The 21,785-nt window shown below is 44.0% G+C and overlaps 1 protein-coding gene across 3 annotated transcripts in view; it reads left to right on the top strand.

Moving 5' to 3' along the window:
* Positions 1 to 21,785, top strand: part of RCAN2 (regulator of calcineurin 2) — a 244,177-nt gene that overhangs the window by 136,776 nt on the left and 85,616 nt on the right. Inside the window, exon 1 of one of the 3 annotated variants that reach the window (XM_024766383.1) lies at positions 15,215 to 15,572. The exons of the other annotated variants lie outside the window; for them this stretch is intronic. Coding sequence (XP_024622151.1) covers positions 15,486 to 15,572 — 87 coding nt within the window. The 5' untranslated portion in view covers positions 15,215 to 15,485. Of the gene's footprint in view, positions 1 to 15,214; positions 15,573 to 21,785 lie in introns of those variants that run through there. 3 annotated transcript variants of the gene reach the window in all.

The following is a 21,785-nucleotide window of genomic DNA, read 5'->3' as shown; positions in this document are numbered from 1 at the left end:
TTTCTATATAACTTTTTTTTTTTTTTTTTTTTTTTTTTTTTTTTTGCGGTACGCGGACCTCTCACCATTGTGGCCTCTCCCGTTGCGGAGCACAGGCTCTGGATGCGCAGGCTCAGCGGCCATGGCTCACGGTGGCTCACGGGCCTAGCCACTCCGCGGCATGTGGGATCTTCCCGGACCGGGGCAGGAACCCGTGTCCCCTGCATCGGCAGGCGGACTCTCAACCACTGCGCCACCAGGGAAGCCCCTATCCTAGCTTTTTGATTTACCAAAACCCCTCCTTGAAAAGGGAGAGGAGATAAAAGAAGACAGGGGTTATGAGGGAAGATTAACTTTTTTAGATGCCTTCCTTCTCAGGCTGGCCCTAGAATTGTTAGAAATACAGAGCAAGGCATCTGGTGTCCTTACCTGCCGTTTTTAGGCAGATGGAAACTTCTTCAAGTACAGCGCGTTAGTAGTCTGCAGTGTGACAAGATCCATTGACGTAATCATAACGTACTTCTAATTATTTCTAATTTATGTTTCTCTTTTTATTTAAACATCTGTTTCTTTTTTAAAAAATTTATTTAATTATTCATTTTAGTTTTGGCTGCGTTGGGTCTTCGTTGCTGCTCACGGGCTTCTCATTGCGGTGGCTCCTCTTGTTGCGGAGCACAGGCTCTAGGGCAAGCGGGCTTCAGTAGCTGTGGCACGTGGGCTCAGTAGTTGTGGCTCACAGGCTTTAGAGCACAGGCTTAGTAGTTGTGGCACACGGGCTTAGTTGTTCTGTGGCATGTGGGATCTTCCCGGGCCAGGGCTCGAACCCATGTCCCCTGCATTGGCAGGCGGATTCTTAACCACTGCACCACCAGGGAAGCCCTCTAATTTATATTTCTTACATATAATCCTGATGATTTATTTATTTTTTTGAAATCTCACCAATCATAACCAGCATGTATTACTAATTCAGCTATCTTTAAAAATTATGAATTTTACCAGAAAATCTTTTCTGATCTTATTCATTTGATCTTTTTTGCTTTTCAGCTCTTTTCTCAAGCTCCATTTACTCCCTGGTCTCTGTCTTGACACAGACTAACCCTGATATGTCAAACAACAATATGATTACCTGCTCATTTGCTAATTTAAGGCATTCAAATTCAATTTAAAATGGAAGATTTTCCACATTCAAGGATTAAATCCTCTTACTTCTGGTTCTGTCCCCATTTGGTTTTTGATTCTGTATAAAATTGGATTTTGCATTCACAGCCTACGTACTTCAACACAGACATGTACACGCATGCTGTATTAGTTAAGGTAAAGCTGTCTTCTGTACCCGATATGCCCTAAAATCTCAGGGGCTTACCGGAAGAGAGGTTTGTTTCCCACTCATGTAAAACCCCATTGACAGTGTGACGGGGAAGAGGAGGAAGGAGATAAGAGAGTGGTTCATGCAGTCATTCAGAGACCTAGGCTGATAAAGGCTCTGTCATCTTCAATACTTAGCTCCAAAGATCAGGTTGAAGAAATGAGGTCTTCTGGAGGTTCTTATGGGCCAGGCCTGAACGTTTCATTTGTTCTGTCCCCACTCCGATGGACAGAACTCAGACTGGGTACTGTAGCCCTGATTGGGGAACCACTTTCCAGAAACAGCTCTGCACCATGGAAGGAGCACAAGCTTCAGTAGACTTTCAGCCATCTCTCCTTATACACATTAGCATATCTGAGGCTGCATGGCTACGCTTCTTATTAATTCTTCAGTATACATCTCTAGGACTCTCAAAGCTTGAGGAATAGGGCAGTGGGGTAGGAGAATTCATGCTAAGCACCAAAGACTAAAGCAGATGGAACTGCTACTGGGATAGATGGCTCAGAAATAGCCCATTCATGAAAAGAAGCAAGGGTGACCTCAGCTTGTCTTGTCTTTTACTCATGCATTCTTTCAGTCACTGATCAGACATTATCTTGATTACTTGATTCATGCCGGGCAACATGCTAAGTGCTGAGGACACAATAAAACATTTATCCCTACAGTGGGATAAATAAGGATTCATGTGCATTATGTATGTGGAAGTAAAAAGCATTATTTTAGTGGAGGAGACTTGCCTTCCACTAAGATAGCACGAGAAGTTCCAGCACAAGGTCTCAGAGGTCTATTTGCGCATTAGATTTCTAATGTTTCCTTACTAAAATCCCTTGCATATTTGCAGCCCCTGGTTCCAACTTTGCACTCCACTCTCATGTGTAGTAATATGATTTATTTTTCTTAGTAGAACGGTCTCTCTGGCCACAGATCGTCTGAAGGATGGATTCAGTAGCAGTGAAATTAGAGGCAAGAAGAGCCAGGAAGCTACTGTTAGAGCCTTCACTGGGTCATTCTTCCCATGGAATAAAATTTAAATTTCTACCCATAACTCACAGAGCTCTTCATGGTCAGGCCCCTGCCTAACAGTCTAGCTGCATTTTCCACACCTCCCAATCTATCATCCCTAACTCCATCTGGGAATTTCTGCAATATTGGGCCACTCATAGTTTCTCTTGCCTTACCACATCATCCCATGTTCCCGCCTATACTTAAAATGTCATCTTACTACTTGTCTGCCCATCTAGATAACTGGAAAACTACTTATTTTTCAATGTTTAGCAAAATGTTCCTTGTTTAGGGAAAGCTTCTCTAACACCTATTCTATATGGCAAACTTGGATACTCAATCTCCTGTGCTCATACCACACTTTGTATCAGCATCATTTATAGCAAATATAATTTCTATTATGTCACATCCTCATATCATATCATATCAATCATATTGTGATTCTTTACTCCCTTTCACAACGACCTCCTTGAGGAACAGGAAAGTGACTTGCCGTCTTTCTATGGCCAGCGCCTTGCGAGTACTGGGCACACAGTATATGCACTAAATAGACATTGAATGGATGAATGGATGGATGAATTCTAATTGTAGGAAACCACCCATACGAAGCAGAGTGTTTTTAATCATATGGCATGTACTGAGCAGTTCAGTTTGTTTCAACAGTAGGATGTGTGCAGGGGAGTAGTTAGAAAAGAAATGGCTGGAGAAGTAGGTTGATGTCACCATATTAAAAAACAACAACAAAAAACTGTTTGATACTACCATCAATGGGAAGACAGTGAAGGTAGCTGAGCCAGGGGAGTGATGTGGTCAGAACCAGTTCTCACAAGTATGAATCTGGTGGTACCAAATAAAAAGATGGGGCAGGCAGGGAGGCAGAGTGGGTAGGAGACTGCTAGTGGACCTTTGTTATTTTTGAGCTTCCAGCATCCTCACAGCCATCTGTGTTGGGGAAGTCTCCCCTCCATCACCCATGGTGAGGATATCACCTGCCACTAAGAGGCCATGGGGACCAAAATTTTCCTACCCAGATCTCCTAGCTGTTGGGTTTAGGGTGATTCGGGATGTGACCAGTTGGACACCACACTCAAAACTTTGACTCCACGGAATACTGCACAGAGTCACAGGGACAGTTAGGGATCACTCATGGCAGTAGAGGAGGAGGGACATGTCCAGGAGTTGTAGGTTCCGGTGGTAGTGTCCTATCCACATTCGTTCCGGTAGCATCACCTCGGAGGTCGTCTTCTGCAGTTTAGACCCTCTTGGTTCTTACCTAATTTCTGAAGCTCTTTCTCAAAATTCTTGTTAATTCTGTGATACCTGATAACTTCCTTGTATGTTCCTTTTCTGGTAATTAGCCAAGAGCAGTTTCTATCATTTGCAGCCGAGTGCCCTGACAGGTACAGAGCTGAAAGAGTGGTGGGCGTTGATGGATGCCCATCCAACATCCATTCCCTTCCTAACCCAGATCTTTGCTTGCATATCCGTCCATTCTCATGCAAGCCACATACTTTAGCTTTTTAACACCATTCCTTGCTGGAGGAGTAGGTTCAAGTTGACCTAAGCCAATTCGCACATTCCTCACCCCAACTGCAGCGTGTTCAGAAGTGAACAGGTGACCTAAATGGTCTAGTTGTAGGATGAAATACAGGCTGTGATTGCTAATGGCAGCCAATTTGGAAATCAGCTTTAGAATGACACTGAGCTTCAGAAGACAGAGTCAGAGAAACAAGGCCCTTTGACAACCTCACTGAACCTCGGGATCAACCAGCCCTGAACCTTAGTCAAGCTGTGCGCTAGTCAAGCCAATGGAAGGGATCAAAGATGACTGGGCTTATGATGTAAGTTATTGGGTGGAGGGTGGTGTCACCGTTGAAACAGGGAGCACAGGAAGAGTAGCAGGCTTAGTGGGGAGATTAGAAGAAGTTCAGGTCCAAATATGCTACATTTGCTTTTTTAGACTTTTTTTTAGGCTGGGGGGCGGAGTATGCGGGCCTCTCACTGTTGTGGCCTCTCCCACTGCGGAGCACAGGCTCCGGACGCGCAGGCTCAGCGGCCATGGCTCACGGGCCCCGCCGCTCCCCGGCATGTGGGATCTTCCCGGGCCGGGGCATGAACCCGTGTCCCCTGAATCGGCAGGCGGACTCTCAACCGCTGCGCCACCAGGGAAGCCCTGTTTTTTTTCTTTTCTTCATAATTCTTTAATTTCAAGTAAAGAGTAAGATTCATGGAATACTTTCATGTATTTACACCTCAACTAAAGTCTAGGCCTTTTTAAAAGAGAGTAGACGTAGTTGCATGGAAAGACCACTACTCATAGATCTGGTTCCATGCTATGGTCTTAGCATGAGAGGGAGAGTGGGGCTAGGCTGAAAGGGAATCTGTTTCTAGAGTTTTGATTAGTCAGAACCATAACAGTTTTGCAGTGGTATCCATTCCTAATCAATACCAAAAAAGACTAGTATCTACTGCTGTAAGTTGTAATCTCAGTTTTTACCATTACCCTTTGCTGCTAAGGTAAAGATTAATGTTACTAGCTAACTATTGAAATGAACAAATGTGGATGTGTATCTCACTGTCGTGGGTGTATAAATCTGATCACAATGTACTCTTGTCACCTGCATCGTGAAGTTATTTCAGATAAAGTTACCACTGTCTACACAGGCTTCGAATTTTAGAATCTCCTTCCCTCCCTGCCTCCCCTTCTCCTTTTTCTGGTACCTCCAACCTCGATGCCTTCACTTTCCAGCCCCAGACCATTACCTTGACAGCCAATTAGTTGTTAAATCTTGAACATTCTATCTCCATGGTGTTTCTCATATCCATTTCTTTCCTCATATTACTGTTACATCTCCAAGATCCAGCCCCTCATCACCTTCTGGCTAAAGTTTGAAACAAAAATTTCCAATCCCTCTTCACTCCGATTCAACCTAGATCTTTTCATAAACTTTTGATAGATCCCATATCTTTCTGAGTGAAATATACTTACTCTTCACCCTGGCACTCAAACTTCTCACCTTTGTGGCTACAAATGTCTCTTCCCATCTTACAACTCACCATGGCCCTGCTCGGACTTGCCATTCAAACTAAATGAGCCATTTGCTGGTCTTTACACAAACCCCAACCTTGCTCAGAAGACCTTGATCTCTATTAGTTCTACTCAGCATCCATAGCGTACGCCCTCCTCTTTCATTGAAGGCTTTCTTGATTTTGCTGGTAGATGGGATCTTTCATCTTTTTAAGAGACCCACCCTTGTCACTGGCACCATCTTCTCCTTACAGATAAGACTTTGAAACCTTAACTGTGCAACACCTCCATTGCTTTTCCTGACCACCCCCCCCAACTAACTCCCCCACTGCCTACCCCCCTTCTAGTCACCGAGTTCTTTCTTATATTTCTACAATGTCTCATGGACGAATTTGGTCCCTCATTGCCACTGGCTTAGATAATCCAGTCAAATACAGCCAAGTATCTACTCTCTTAAATTTCCTTTGAGATGTCAATTTTCTCCCCTTCTGCCTTTGTTACATTCCAATCTAGTCTTCACATCAGCACCAGACTCCTTTCAAAAGTGCAGATGTGTTCATGTTCTCACTTCTAGAACGTTGAAGTGAAGAGTTCACACTTTGGAGATAAGCCCTTCAAGATTCAACCTGGCTCTACCACTTTCTAGCTATTTGACCTTGGGCAAGTGACTTCCTCATTTCGAAATGGGGCCTATTGTGAAGTTTAAATAACACAATGCTTGTGAATTTTTGCAGAGTGACTTCACAAGTTTTGCCCTAAGTCAATGATAGTGTGATGGGATGATAAATTCCAAGTTTCAGCTGAGACGTGGTAAATACGACATTTCGAACAGACCAATAGGTCTGTTCTGCATATAGGTATCAGACCAATATGCAGATTTTTCAAAGCAGGTGGCCCAAAACTAGTTAGATTGCTCTGAAACCTGAAGGAGGGAGAAGCAAGTGGAAATGGAAAGATGATTCTGTGAGCAGGTTTTCTTTGCAGAAATCCATCCTGGGACTCCTGCTGTTACCTCAGGCGGGAGGGTTAGGTGGTGGCAGCTCCCTCACCTCAAGTCTAATTGGAGGCAGGAGGCATTTCCATGGGATAGTTTGGAGACCTGAATCTGTGGTCCCTGATGAATGACTCCCACTTTAGTGTCCCCTGTTACTCTAGGGCTGTGTGTGTGGACTTTTTTGGTTGTTAGTGACAGAAACAATATCTGAATTAGCTTGGGGAAAAAAGGGAGGCCTTGGTTGGGATAGTACTAGGATATGTAGCATCACCAAGGGAAGAGTTGACTGAGGAGACCCATGCAAGGACAAGGTGCCCCCAGGCCTCAGGAGCAACCGGAAACGAGGACTCCAATGCTTCTAGGACTTCCTTCCTCCACTTTTTCTTTCAGTTTCTGTCTGAAGGTGGCTTTATGGTGAAAAAAACATGGCCAGCCACAGTCCCAGGGTTCCGGCACCACAGGGGACTGGCACTCCTGACCTACTTTGGGTCTGGGAAACCCTCTCGGGAACTCTGACTGGCTTGGACTGGTCAGGGCCTCCCTTAGATGAACCCAGGGCAGGGAGGAAGAACAGCTCCCAGAGAGACAGGGGTGCTAAGCAAACACCCTATTAAATTTCTGCCCTGTAACTTTTCAAGTGTGTTGGCTTCTTAGACATAGCACGGCCCGGTGTAATCCCCCACAAGCCGGTTCAGATGGGGAGGACGGGAAGGGGGATAGGTCTTCCTAAAGGTGGATCGAAGCAGGGATGAAACCCTGAGAACTGGGGAAGAGGGTAAGGCAAAAAAGAAGTGAGGGCTTCCCTGGTGGTGCGGTGGTTGAGAGTCCGCCTGCCGATGCAGGGGACACGGGTTCGTGCCCCGGTCCGGGAAGATCCCACATGCTGCGGAGTGGCTGGGCCCGTGAGCCATGGCCGCTGAGCCCGCGCCTCCGGAGCCTGTGCTCCACAACGGGAGAGGCCCGCGTACCGCAAAAAAAAAAAAAAAAAAAAAAAAAAAGAAGTGAGATGGCTTCTTCAGAGTGCTACTCGAGGATGAGCTGTAGGATATTCGTGGGGCCTCTGGAGGTGCCCACCGGGCAGTGGAGGAATGAGGTCGGTCCCCGAGTCTGACCGAGGGCATTGCAGTTGCCACTTAGCCGGGACTTGACTTGTGTAGGATGGGGAGCTGGCCTTTTGTGTCCCTCCTTCTCCCCTGTAAGTGTCCCTCTCACTTCTTATGGACCCCCTGGCTCCCACTGCACCATTCTCATCGCCCTGTGACCTGAGGTCCCTTCATTTGCCTCACTCTCCCTTGCCAGGTTCACGTTCCTTTAAAGGGACCGGCGGCAGCCCCTCTTCTCAGCTGGCTTCCACAGCTGAAGGATGCCACTCATTCCATTATCCAGTCACCCACACATTTATTTCCCTGAGCTGTCACTGTGTGGCAGCCCCCATTGTAGGCACTGGGGGAAAACACAGTGAGCAAGGTAGAGGGGCTCTGCCCTCATGGAGCTTTCATTCCAATGGAGAGATCAACAGAAACTACACAAATAAATGTGTGATATCAGTTAGTGGTAAGTGCTTTGAAGAAAAATAAAACAAGGCAGGGAGATAGTGAGAAGGGTCCTACTTAGATAGGCTAATCAGGGTGGGCTTCTCTGAGGCGGGGGCCTTTGAGCTGAGGCCTGAATGCTGTGGAGGAGTGAGCCCTGCTGAGATGGGGGAAATGGACTTCCAGGCGAGGGAAGCCAAGGGGCTGGAGGTGAGAAGGTGTTTGGCTTGTGATGACCAGACCTAAGTGAGGTATCAGAGAAGAAGTAATGCAGATAGCTCTTGACCAGATGAACAAATGCCCCACCAAGCTCATCATAAGAAGAATGCAAACCAAACCCCACTGAGAAGTGTGGTTATTTAGACTTTTTGCTTGCTCAGGTCAGAAACAGAATCTGAATTAGTTGGAGGAAAGCCAGGGAGGTATTGACTGGGACAATGCTATACTAGTTCACATACAGAAAGATCCTTAGATGTCCCCATAATAGGAGAAATGCACCGAGATAACCACATCTCACTCACCAGATAGGCAGACGTCCAAGACATTCTACAACACGTGCTGTGGGGAAACGCCTTTTCTCATAAATTGCTGGTGGGGAAGCAAAATGGTACAACCCCAATGGAGGAGAATTTGTCTAAATCTAGCAAAATTATCCATACATTTGCCTTTTAACCCAGCAATTTCACTTCTAGAATCTGTCCCAAAGTTACAGTAGAAAAATGTGAGTAGATATAAGCCAAGCCTATCCATTGCTGCACTATTTAATAGCAAAAGACTGGAAACAACCCAGATACTCATCAGTAGGGGCTTAGTTGCACCAACGTGGTAAATCCACATAGTACACGTGGTGGAATACTATACAGCTGTGAAAAGGAATGGGACTACTTTTACATATAACTATGTGATGATCTCTAGGATCATGCTTTCTAGTGATAAAAGCAAGACAGAAAAAAATGTGCAAAGTATGCTATCATTTGTCAAAGAAAGGGAGGGAAAATAATACACATATATATTTATATATTTTTAAATGAGAGAACAGATAAACAATAAAGATGAAATAACAGTAACCTGTATGGGAAGGAGGGAGGGAATTTGCTGGAGGAGACAGGGAGAGAAGCTAGATTTCTTTGTAGAGTTGTAGTTTGAGTTTTGAACCATGTAATATGCTTTATACTTATAAAACAAAATTAAATTTACTGAGAAAGCAATCCCTAGGAATCAAATTTGAAGGAAACAAATGAACCTATCTTGGTTTCCAGTTGGTGGAGGAGAGGAACTATTCCCAATGACTAAAGCACAGGAATCTCTACCATCCTTATGGGATATACCCTTAGGACAAAAAGAACTGGGGGATAAAATCTTGAATTGTTCCTACTGAATAGTGATTCTGAAGCTGCTGTGTATTGAATAAGGCAAATGAGTAGTTATGTTACTGGTAAGAACCAAGATATTTGGTGTGGAAGAAGGAGGATACAGATGTATGACTCAAAAATTCTGGATTTGATTTGGAATTATCAGTCTGAACTCAAGTTGCACGTTATCTTTAAAACACATTTATTCAACTATACTTCAATTACAAAATAAATTAAAAAGTAAAAATATATAAGTAAGGCCTTGTTATTTAAAAAAAGTTTAAAAAACACATTTATATGTTTTCTAGTTCAGTCCACTAAAAAGTCTTGTAAACAATAGCTGACTCAGTGCCAAGAACACCTCTAAGTCTATAGATTATGATCTTGAAATATGTTGAAATACTAAATGAAACTGAGAAAGAAATGACTGATTCCTTATCTGGGGCAGGAAATGGACAGGATGAGTCTGGAACATTTTGGCCTGCCAGGAGGTGAGGTAGCCCTCAAAGACTACTGAGATTGTGTCAAAAGGACGCAGGAGTCAACCTGCTGAGATTCTCACCAGTAATTTAAGCATCAATAAGATAAAGCGGCGGTGATGAATTGGGAGATTGGGATCGACATATATACACAAATATGTATAAAATGGATAACTAATAAGAACCTGCTGTATAAAAAAATAAATAAGATTCAAAAATTCCCCCCCAAAAAGATAAAACAACAGTGGATTTAAACCCACCAAATATGTTTAGTCCACGAGTTCATAGAGATGCTTAATAAAGTAAAAAACCTCAGTGATCTTCTTTGAAGGATAATGTGAAGCAAGTCATTAAAAAAAAAAAAAGCTTGTTAATAAAGGAAAAGAATCAAGTGTGTATTTTGCCTGTCTTACAAAAATGTAGCTCAGGGGAACTCCATAGTAGATGAGAGGTAGTTCCTTGTAATGGAAGTACTCTATGAATAAATAAAGAGGGAATACCATCATTTTGCAACTTATAAAGAAAGAGTAAATCTACGCATTGAGCATGAAGGGCTGCTAATACCACAAAAAAGAGATGGCCAGGCATTACATACCCGCAATGAAAGTATACAGCACCATTCATGAAGGAGTCTTGCCAAACCCAAAATCTATCAAGCCTCTGGATCTAATGAACAGGACCTACAGGTAGGAGAGAAACCAATTAAATGAAACTATGTGGAATTCATCAAGAAAATCCAGACTGGGGAGAATTCTAAAGGACAAATAACATGGTTTTATCATCACCAACAACAAACTGCAAGGAAGAAAAAAGAAGACATGGAGGAGGACTCTATAGACTAAAAGAGACAGGAGAGACATAGTAGTTTAGATCCCAACGTAAGTAAACAAAATGTTAGATAAAGGAAGGATGGGAGGATGGGACCAGGGAGGGGATGGAGAGGGGGCGGGGAGGGAAGAGAACATCGGTAGCGCAGCTGGAGGAATGTGAACACTGGCAGGACATTTGATGATACTGAGGAACTATTCTTGCTTTTGAGTGTGTGTGATGATAGGTATTATGATTTCAAAAGACAAGCCCTTGTCTTTTCAAGATAGACACTGAGATATTTACGGATGAAACGATATGATGTCAGACATCGGCTTCAAAATAACCGGGAGTGAGTGTGAGTGGCTGGGGACATGGAACGCTGGTGCTCAGACTTGAACTTGCGTCAGAATCACTGGGGGGGCTTGTTAAAATACAAATACTGGTCCTACCTACCCAGTCTTGGGTGTGGCCCAAGAATTTGCCTTCCTAACAAATTCCGGTGTTGTTGATACTGTTGGTCTGGGGACCACACTCTGAGACCCACTGGCAGAGAGGAAGGAAGGTTGATCCCAAGCTGTTGTACTTGGGTGGTGGGTACATGAAAGCTCATTAGAGTATTCCTTTGACTTCTGAATACGTCTGAGATTTTCAACAGTAAACATTAAAAAAAAAAAAGTGATCCAGAAGGACACATAGAGGGAGGAAAGCCTTTGATGACCCATAGTTGTGATGGGAACATCTATACTCATTAGCAAACTGGACTTGGCTGCTGCCTCTGGGATGGGAAGGTCCCCATCTCTTCCTGCCCACTTGGGGATTAGTGTCCCAGCTCAGCTGTCAATCCTCTTGGAGAAATACCTGGCCTGAGGGGTTGGGAAGTGGTCTTGTCTCAGGGTCTGCATCATGCTGCATCCATTTCCTTAATGTGGTCCATCATTGGAAGAACCATGGTTTGAATGAATCCTAAGATTTTTCTGGCCACTTCACCTGGAAAGGGTGCTTCTGAGCCGAGCTGTGCCAGGGTTCAGCTGTCAGTGGTGGGGGTGATTCCTGAACTCAGATGCCCATGTATCCTGCAAGGACCTTTCTCAAACTCCAGGTCAGGAGGCACCGCTATGGGTTGGAGTCCTTCTGCTTGCTTTTTTAGATGCATTTATTTATTTATCCATTCACACTTCAGATATTCCTTAGAGCACCTCCTAAGTGACGGGTACTTTTCTAGCCCCTGAGAAGACAGCAGGGAACAGCATAGGTAAAAACCTCTGTTTTGTGGAGACTACATTCTAGTTGGAGATACAACAAAGAACAAGTCAAGAAATAAGTGAACAGTTTCAGACAGTGCTATGAAGAAAATTAGAGAGAAGATGCCGGATAGTGATTGAGTCCGTGCATGTGTGCGTGTGCACACACGGGTACACGTATTTTATTTAGGTGATCAGGGAAGACTTCTCCAAGGAGATGACATGTGAGCTGAGAGCTGGATGGTAAGAAGGAGTCGGCCATGCGGAAATCTGGATGTCTTTTGACAAAGGCAGTAGCAAGTGGGAAGGCCTTGAGATGAGAAGGAGCTTGGCATTTATTTTTTTTTTTTTGGAATCCCAAGAAGACCAGTGAATCTGGGATGTGGAGAGGAAAGGGAGAAATGGTGAGCTCAGGTGGGAGGGAGAACAGACAAGAGCTAGGGTTCATAGGACCTTGTAGGCATATCCCGGGTGCTTATATACAGACCCCAGACACCTCCCAGGCTGCCAGTCATCCCCCAGCTATCTAAAGTACATTCTATCTGGAGAAATAGGGCACAATTTTAACGGGGAAGGCCTCTAATATGTAGGAAAGTGTTTTGTATAAGCAACTGAATAGTATAATATAGCCAATTTGTTGAAACAACCTATTAAAAATCCAATAATTTTATTTCAAAATCACTACATGCTCTCGATGCCTATAATGTCACCCTAAGTGCACTATTTACTCAATTGAAGATTTGATCCCCTATAGTATTACCCATCATACATATTCCTCTATGCCAGGTAGTACTGTAAGTTATCAGTCATTTCATGCTAATAGAAATGAATTGAAAGCTGTGTCCTTGGAAAGATATTTTAAAAAAGGAAAGCATAAAGTTAGTGGACTCAAGAGTACGAGAAGGGATCTCCAGGGAAGAAACAAATCAACAAGGAGAAACTGAAGATGCATCAGGAAACAACTACCTGTTTTACAGTTTGGAGTGAGGCTCTACTTCCTGGATAGACTAATGTCCTCCTGCCAAGATGTGTCAGAGCAAAGCTCTTTCTCTTGAAATAACGCATGTATACCCTCTATAGCTATTTCCTAAACAGAAAGTGTGCAGTAATTCACAGAGCGCTTTAAGTGAACAGAGCAATGGTTAACCTTAAACTCTGTGAACCATAGGAGCTGTCGTTAATACAGTGTAGCCTTTTCAGGACGATGAGACCGTTCTGTCCCAGAGGCAGCTCACATGGCTGGGGTGAGCAGGTCAGTCACTCCCAACTTTGCATTCGGGGACTTTATATTGGTTGCTTCAAGTCAGCCATGATGAGGATATTTACATCAAAGGAATCAGCAAATGCTACACATCAGGCTTTTCTTTTCAGAGCTGATTGTTAAATATTTACCAGCACACTGCTGCTGTGACCCTTTAAAAAATAAATTTGGGGATATACCACGGCATATGAAAAAAAATAGCCTTGTTTTGGTTTTGCCTTTTGAACCGACGTTAGTGATATTTAAATTTGTATTCATCTTCTTGTATACTTTACATTTCAGCTATGTTTATGTATAGATAGACCCGTTCACTTTCTCAAAAACCTTTGCCGGGCATTCCATGGTTGACCAGACAGATGCAAAGGGCCCCTCGAGGCTTTGTGTCACCTGGCTCTTTCTGCCTTGTTTATCCCTGGCTCTGGACAAATTTAACCTTAAATGTGCCTCATCCCCCCCCAAAAAATCCCTATTCTTTCTTTGCTCTGGATATTTCTAGTCTGCGGCCCCTGCCTTGGGGGCTCTCTTCACCCCTTCTCTGTCCGACAAAGTCTTACCGATGTTTCAAGGTCAGAGCAGAAGTCATGTCCTGCTCCTTGAGGCTCATCTGCCCCAGCTCCCTTCAGCATCCATTGCTCTTTTTCCAGTGCTCCCACCAAGTGCCATCTGTCCCTCCTTTGCCACCATCACCATTGCCTTGTTTTATAGGTGTTTGTCTCCGTGTCTTATCTCCTCCCCTGGATTTTAAGCTCCTTAAGGATAGTGAATTTTACTTATTCATCATTTTATCCTTTAGAGCAGCTGGTATAGAGCTTTGTACATAGTCATCACGCAGTAAGTGTTAGTTGAATTCTCTGCAGACATGATTTCATATTCCCCACAGTGCCCTGGACAGCACAGTAAGTGCTGTACACACGCACACACACACACACACACGCGCACACACACACACACGCACACATACACCATCATCACCACCACACACAGTTTCAGCAGTCTAAATATTTCTATTTGTGGACTGATTTCATTTAACCTGGAAATGCCTTGTTGAAGGGGAACATTAGACTCACATGAAGCCCCAAATGAGGATCAACCACAAAACTTCTACCTTCAGTCTAAAATGTCACCTTTCTCATCTGCATGCAAAATTGGGCCACCTTGTCCAGTCATGGCTTAGAAAGGTGCCGATCTGTTACGAATCATGACCTCTGACAGCCACTGAAGGTGCACCTGCGTTCCTACTGGGCATAGATCCTGCCAGAATGTAAGTTCTACTGGTATTTTTGTAACCAATGATATAATGAAAACGATTCGGATTTTTTTCCTTTGCTCACTTCTACTGCAAAAGAAGGCTGCCCCTGTTTGGTTTGTTCATTCATTAAACAATTACTGCCTTCTCATGCCAGACACTCGGCTAAAGTCTCAAGATATAAAGATGAATTATCCACGGCCCTGCCCTTCTGGGGTTCACATTTAGGAAAAGAGCCTGAAAAAGCCATCAGACATGTTCAAAGTCTCAGGCGAAATCAAGCCCCGAGGCTCTGACAATGGCCCACATCAGTGCATTTGCCCGCTAGATTCTGCCATCTGTCCCCGCATGAGATGTTTGCTGTAACTCCTTTCCACTGCCCGCTTTTGGTTTGAATGACCTTGGAGACAGCCTGAAATCCCGAGCTTTTAGAGTTTCTGGTCTGCACATATGTGCTTCAAACAGAAATCCACAAACCTCTAATTATCTCCTCTTAGCAGGCTGCCTACATGACTGACGACCAGCGCTTTAGTCACTCCAAGAATGGATTTCTATGTAGCCTGTGCCCTCCCGGGATGCATTAGGATGCCCAGAACATGTGTGGCCGCTCTGAGCGGCACAGGGCAGTTAACAGAAGCCACGCAATTTGCAAAATGCCTCAACTTCCTGCTCATTTCTGAGGCAGAAAATGGTCACACCTTAACCTCAGGAGGCTCATCAGAATAATTCCCACCCCCACCCCAAAGAGAGCCTCTGGTGTCAGATTCCACCCCCTCCCCACCCTTGCTTTTTGCAAACATAAGCACTTGGGCTGAAACAACAGCTATGACTCAGTTCCTAGCGAACGCTGCCTGAATTGATTTAGTCTGAGTTCAGATTTAGCACATAATCATGTTCAATTTGCTCCACTGCACTGCCTAGAGATAAAAGGCTGGGGGGAAAAAAATAGCTCCAGCTTGTGTCAGTCTTTGCGGTGATGTCATTGCCATCAGAGAGCCAGCCGCTCTTACTCTGCCCTGCTGCCTGAGCTGCGGCGGGCTGTGTGCGTGCAGTGGAGTGGGCTCAGGTGCCCAGCTCGGCCGTCCCCAGGGCAGGGCAGCGCCCGGCCGGCCCGGAAACATCCACCTGGAAGGCTCTTCCCAGCCCGCACGACTCGGAGGCTGCCTAGCTGTTTATTGTCAATTCCGGAGGGGGAATGCCAGCCCCTAGCATGGACTGTGATGTTTCCACTCTGGTTGCCTGCGTGGTGGATGTGGAGGTCTTTACCAATCAGGAGGTTAAGGTACGCACCTGCAATCTTCTGTTTCATTGTTGCTGTTGCTGAAGCTGCTTGGAGCCTTGTTAGCTTAAGGGAACAAGACTTTGGTTCATAGTTTTCAGCTCACGATCTGCGCTAGAAATGCATGTGGTGAGTGCCTGACTCTATTAATTAGAATAAGTTAGCCGAGGGACTGGCACATTCATTTTAAATGTGATGAGGTTGGAAAAACCACTGTCTGTCTGTTCTTGCCTTTTCTATTAGGTGATCCCCAGTTGTCCTTTTCACAGTAGACATGTTTTCATAGTCTCTGTGTCAATAAGAATTTGCCAGTCCTTAATGCTGAGAGGGGTTTTAAATCAATGATTAGATGAAGAAAGCACATATAATAAACATCGTACCCAGGACACCCTGATCGTGGGACATTAACCCCTTGATGGGACGTCACTTACATAGGCCGTGATGTGGTCTGCAAATTGAACAAAAGCTATTCTACAGATGGCAGTTTCAATCCCCAGCTCTCTGGAAGTCAGAGTTGGAGAGCAGCTGTCTAAATTTCCTTTGTCAGGCAAAAGAAGCAAGTCATCTTCCCTGAACAGTTGTCCATAAAGAAAGTTCAGGCATAAATAAATTTTGCGTAGTATTCTAGGGCGCTGGTCCTCACTGACTGTCTGCAACAATTGTTTGATTGTCATGGGTAATTGTCTCCTGATGACATACATTCTCTTTGCTTTTCCCCTTTGGTTTTATGTTCTGAAAAAGATGCCATGCTTGTGAAATGGGCATTTTGATTTCTTCTCTCATATTGAAAATAAGAACTAGCAGAAGCTTCTTATTTAAACAGTTCACACACACGACAAAAAGGATAGTTGCTCATTGTGTGATGGGAGGCAGGAAAGGGGAATTGCACTGCATAATCATTTGTCACCTTCCCCATAGTCTTTACTTAAAGGAAGACCCAGAATTCTTTATTTTGGGGTGTGCAGATGACACCCTGGTGCTTCCCAGGTGGGAATTTATGTGTCCACTAGCATAACACATGGCTGTGTCATTCAAGATTGCAGTTTTGAACACCCTTTTGAAATGAATTCAAGAATCTGTTTTGTTGTTTCTGCATATTTTAAACGTGTGGCCTGCGTTTACCAATTCTTAGGCCAGTGCTGTGAAGTGTCAACCACCTGTCATGCTGAGGTTCCGAAAATTAGAAGGTAATGGTTTGGTGCTGCCTGTGGTCATGTCCACGAATGGAAACATGCGTGTAGCGACTCACAGCCCCGCTGGCCGTACACGCTGTGTACACTCCAGAAGGGAGCAGCCCTCAAAGCCCCTCCAGTTCAAAACCAATTTAAATTCCGACGTGGGTAACTGAGTAGAGAGCCATCTCCCAGCACCTGCTGGAACAGAATTATGCGTACATAAAGTAACACTTTACGATTCCCTTCTCTTCTGAACCGTTCCCTTTTAATTACGTGCTGGGCCTGTGAACGTCATAAAATAAATAATCTAGACTTTTTTGGTCCAAGAAATGATGGTGAGAAAATATTGATTAGGTATCTGGAGTCTGCCGGGCATTGTGCTCTTACAGGAAGGAGTTTAAAATATGCTTAGATGACGTAGGTATTTGTCATATAGACATACAAAGAACCACTTACCCAATATTTCTCTTTTTCAAATCATTGCTCTTTTTTTACTTATTTTTTATTGACGTATAGTTGATTTACGATGTTTCAGGTGTACGGCAAAGTGATTCAGTTATATGTATGTATATATATATATATATTCTTTTTTCAGATTCTTTTTCATTGTAGTTTATTACAAGATACTGTATATAATTCACTGTGCTATACAGTAGTTCCTTGCTATTTATATTTTATATATAGGAGGGCATATCTGTTAATCCCAAATCCCTAACTTATCCCTCCCTCCCCCTTTCCCCGTTGGTAACCACGTTTGTTTTCTATGTCTGTGAGTCTATTTCTGCTTTGTAAATAAGTTCATTTGTATCATTTTTTAAGATTCTGCATATATGTGATATCATATGATTTTGTCTTTCTCTGTCTGACTGACTTCACTTAGTATGGTAATCTTTAGGCCCATCCATGTTGTAGCAAACATGCCCAATATTTCTTAAAGACAGACTATTTTGTGGAATTCAGGGGACACAAGATTCTTACAGCTGGTTGTACTTGAGTGGTTGGGATGGTGTCATGGAGCAGGTGGTACTTGAACTTGACGATGGGTAGATTTTGATACAGGAAGAGGGAGGGCACGGGGACAGGAAGGCATTCCATCTTGCAGTCAGGTGAGTCAGTGCATTTGACTGCAGTAGGATCTCTGTGAGAGACTGGGGGGGGGGACAGAGGGGGGTCAGGGACAGATTATAAAGCCTCTCACCCTGTTGTCAGAAATGTATGGGGTTTTCTGGGAAGACTCCCACCAGAAAGATGCATTACATGTCCTTCCTGCTAAATAGCTTCGAATTACAGTTGATTTGCTTCTCTGAAACAAGTTACTTAATCATTCTGTGCCTTAGTTTTCTCATCTGTAACATGGGGATAATAGTAGTTCCTACCTTGTTGGCTTGGTAGGAGACTTAAAGAAAATTATACATGTAAAACAACTAATACGGTGCCTGACATATTTCGTGTTCAATAAATGTTAGCTGTCACCATTATCGTCCATGGTCATCTTTTTAGACGTTCTCTAAAGGTGATAGGTTACTTTCCCCAGTTTACTGGAATGTCCTATCTCCAGCTGACTTTACAATGGCAGTCCAGGACGTAGAAAGTGTTTCCACTGCCATCCCCCCTCCCCCACCCCCACAGCCCAGCAACTTAGAAAACACTGCCCTTCCTTTCAGACATTTAATCATTTAACATAAGTCAGTGACGCTATTAACAAGCAAAATTAAGGCAGGCCAAAGAGGTCCGCTGAGAAAACCTATACGTTCCTCGTTCAGAAGTGAGCATGGCTTAGTGTCATGAAGGCACGTTCAGATGTCAAATTCTGGCACCAAAGTTTCTCCAAAGGTAAACATCATTAATTACCAATTTCAGATCCATAGTGGAGCCAGGAGTTCCTTTCTTCCGAGTCCAATATTTCCTGTCAGAGAAAAGGAAGGCACCGGTTGGGGGTCCTTTTCACCTGCTTGCATCCAGCTTGCTTGATCTCAGGCTCTTTTTTGCTTTTTACAGACTCTCCCTTTCTACCTGGAGCCCCATTGGGAAGCAACCACACCAGGGTTATGCAACCAGCAGACTTTCTTAGCAAATACAGTGGTTAAATTGAAGGAGGTGGAGAAAATGCAAATCTAGTGACTTATAGCAATTTAGAAAACCTTATCCTCCATGGGGGATCTCAGCTGTTGCCTTGGGGGCTCTTCAGGCTCCAAGTTCCTAAATTTTGCCAAAGCTGCTAGAGCAGTAATGCCAAATAGAAGAGGAAATCAGTCAAAATGCATCCCCATGTTTGTCTTTCTCCGGAAACTCCGTTGGTAGTGTTGTGAGCTTAGCTGTCTGTTTGATGGCAAAGGACGCTTAGAAAGATAAAGAAATTTGAAGTCCTCAATAGAAGGAAAATGACATGGTGAACTGGAGAGTTTGTGTGTGCGCGCCTGTGTGCGTGTGTGTACGTGAACGCGGGCAGAATTGATTTTCTCCAGTGTTCTCATATTCTGAAAATAGTCTCCCCCGCCCCCCAACAAGAGCCAGATGCTTGAGGAAATGAAAGGGATCCAAAGATGGGCGATAAAAGTTGTATTTTACTTTAGTCCGGTTGTTCTTAAACCTGATAACACATTGGTATCCCCTGGAGAGCTTTTAAAATATTGACGTAAACAAATAAACGTATACTGTAATTTCAGGCAGTGATAAGGGTTTTGAAGAAAGATGAAGCAGAGTGAGGGGGGGAACTGCTGGAGGAGAGGTTGCATTGGGGGGGCCCTTTAGGCTCCTATTTCCTAAATGTTGCCAAGACTGACAGATCGATAGTCCCCAAAAGAGGAGGAAGTCAGACAAATGGCGTTCCTCTGTATTTGTCTCTCTCCAGAAATGCCGTTGGCCACTTTTGAATGGATGGCCAGTGGAAGCATTTCTGGTGAGGCGACAGGTTTTGAAAAGTCACTGTTCCCGTGTCATTCAGGGATCTGAAGTGAGTGAAAGGACCGTGTATGGATCTGAGGGAAAAGCATTCCAGTAGAGGGAACAGTAGAGGCAAAGAGAGGCCATCTTATCTGATGTGTTCTCTCTCAGCCCCCCCATTTAACCCAGTGGTCCCCAACCTTTTTGGCACCAGGGGCAGGTTTCATGGAAGACAATTTTTCCACGGACGGGGGCTGGGGGACGGTTTCGGATGATTCAAGCGCATTGCATTTATTGTGCATTTCATTTCTATTATTATTACATGGTCACATATAATGACATAATTATACAACTCACCATAATGCAGAATCAGTGGGAGCCCTGAGCTTGTTTTCACTTGCCACTCACTGACAGGGTTTTGCTATGAGTCTGCAAGCAATTGATTTATTGTGGTCTCTGTGCAGTCAAACCTCTCTGCTAACGATGATCTGTATTTGCAGCCGCTCCCCAGCGTTAGCATCACCGCCTCAGCTCCACGTCAGATCATCAGGCATTAGATTCTCATAAGGAGCACGCGACCTAGAGCCCTCGCATGCGCAGTTCACAGTAGGGTTCGCGCTCCTGTGAGAACCTAATGCCACTGCTGATCTGACAGGAGGCGGAGCTCAGGCTGTAACACGAGCGACGGGGAGCGGCTGTAAATACAGATGAAGCTTCGCTCTCGCTCGCCCGCCGCTCACCTCCCGCTGTGCAGCCTGGTTCCCAAAAAGCCACGGACCAGTACTGGTCCATGGCCCGGGGGTTGGGGACCCCTGATTTAACCTATTTCCATCATTCATTCATTCAGAGACCTACTGAGGCTATCAAGATCTTATGCCATAATTTTAATTATTTTAACGCTGCTCCTTTTTAGAAATTGTGCTTAAGCTAATTCCCTCATGTTATGTTTTAAGCCTGGTGGTTCTCTTGGAGGAAGGGGAAATATAAGCAGAAATTTGTTCTCAGCGTGATCATTTTTCATACGCTTGAAATCTTAGGATCACTGTAGGACTTTTCTTTCCCTTCTAAAAGTCTAGGGCCTTTGCAAGGTGACTCATAAGTCCTACTTTCTCTCCTCCGCTTTTGAGAATTTCCCAGTATCCTCCTAATCCATGCAATCTTGGACAAGTCTCTTAACCTTTCTGGATGCGTGGTGATTATGCTGAGAAAAATGCCAATGCTTTGTGTATTTTGTTTTCCTTTCTCACACAAAAGTGTGATGTGACTGACTCATAGTCTGTGTCATGCTGTTGCGTGAGTTCTGAAAAAAAAACCCAACCCAGCACATCTTGGCCATTTAGTACAAAGAAATCTCTTTGGCATTTGAACCACTGGAAATTTCACGACTTGTTTTGTTCGGCTGGATTCGTAGGAGGAGAAGGATGGAGCAGAGTTGGTGTGATACGCTTTGCCCTCTGCTTTGGGGAGAGACAATGACACAAATGAAGATGTGGGTATTGGGTATCGGGATTGATTGGGAAGAGAAACTTGCGGGTATTTGTTAGGAGAGCTTGTCAAGCTTCATGCCCATTTCTTATGCTTTTTGCAAATGCCATGCTGGGCAGAGGATCTGGCTGCAATCATGACTTTTTGGTTCTGTAGAACTCGAAAGATTCTTTCAGAATCTTCAGAAACCATTGTGTTCACTCAGTAACTTATAAGAATTTAAGTTGTGTATGATTTCATTCTCAAACACTGAAACCCTCTGGAGATATTCATGGCAACTTTTAGGAACCAAAATGTTAAGTTAACAGAAACTCTTATTCTCTGTTCAATGACTGGAATTTTAAATAATATTTGTTACATGTCTGCAGACCACTTTTAGTTTCTGAAAACCAAAAGGGAGTGTGTGGGGAGGATGGGGGAGGGGGAATGGGGTGGCCTGCCCATAACAGATTCTAATCCTCCAGCACAACAAAAGCATGTTCTTCCTCTGCTAATGAAATGGACTAGAATTGAGGCCATTCTGGAAACGAATGAATTAATACAAAACTGAATGTTAGACATTAACCCTAAAAAAATACTTCAAGAAACGTAACATTCTTAAGTGCGCTGTTGAATATTATCTTGCGTCTGAAGAAAGTAGCAAACACCTTTCACAGATTGGGAAGAAGGGATT

The sequence above is a fragment of the Neophocaena asiaeorientalis genome, unplaced genomic scaffold (assembly GCF_003031525.2).
Source record: "Neophocaena asiaeorientalis asiaeorientalis breed wild unplaced genomic scaffold, Neophocaena_asiaeorientalis_V1.1 scaffold46, whole genome shotgun sequence".
Classification (NCBI taxonomy): domain Eukaryota; kingdom Metazoa; phylum Chordata; class Mammalia; order Artiodactyla; family Phocoenidae; genus Neophocaena; species Neophocaena asiaeorientalis.
Note: the sequence above shows the minus strand (reverse complement) of the source record. Positions and strands in the feature narration are given on the sequence as shown.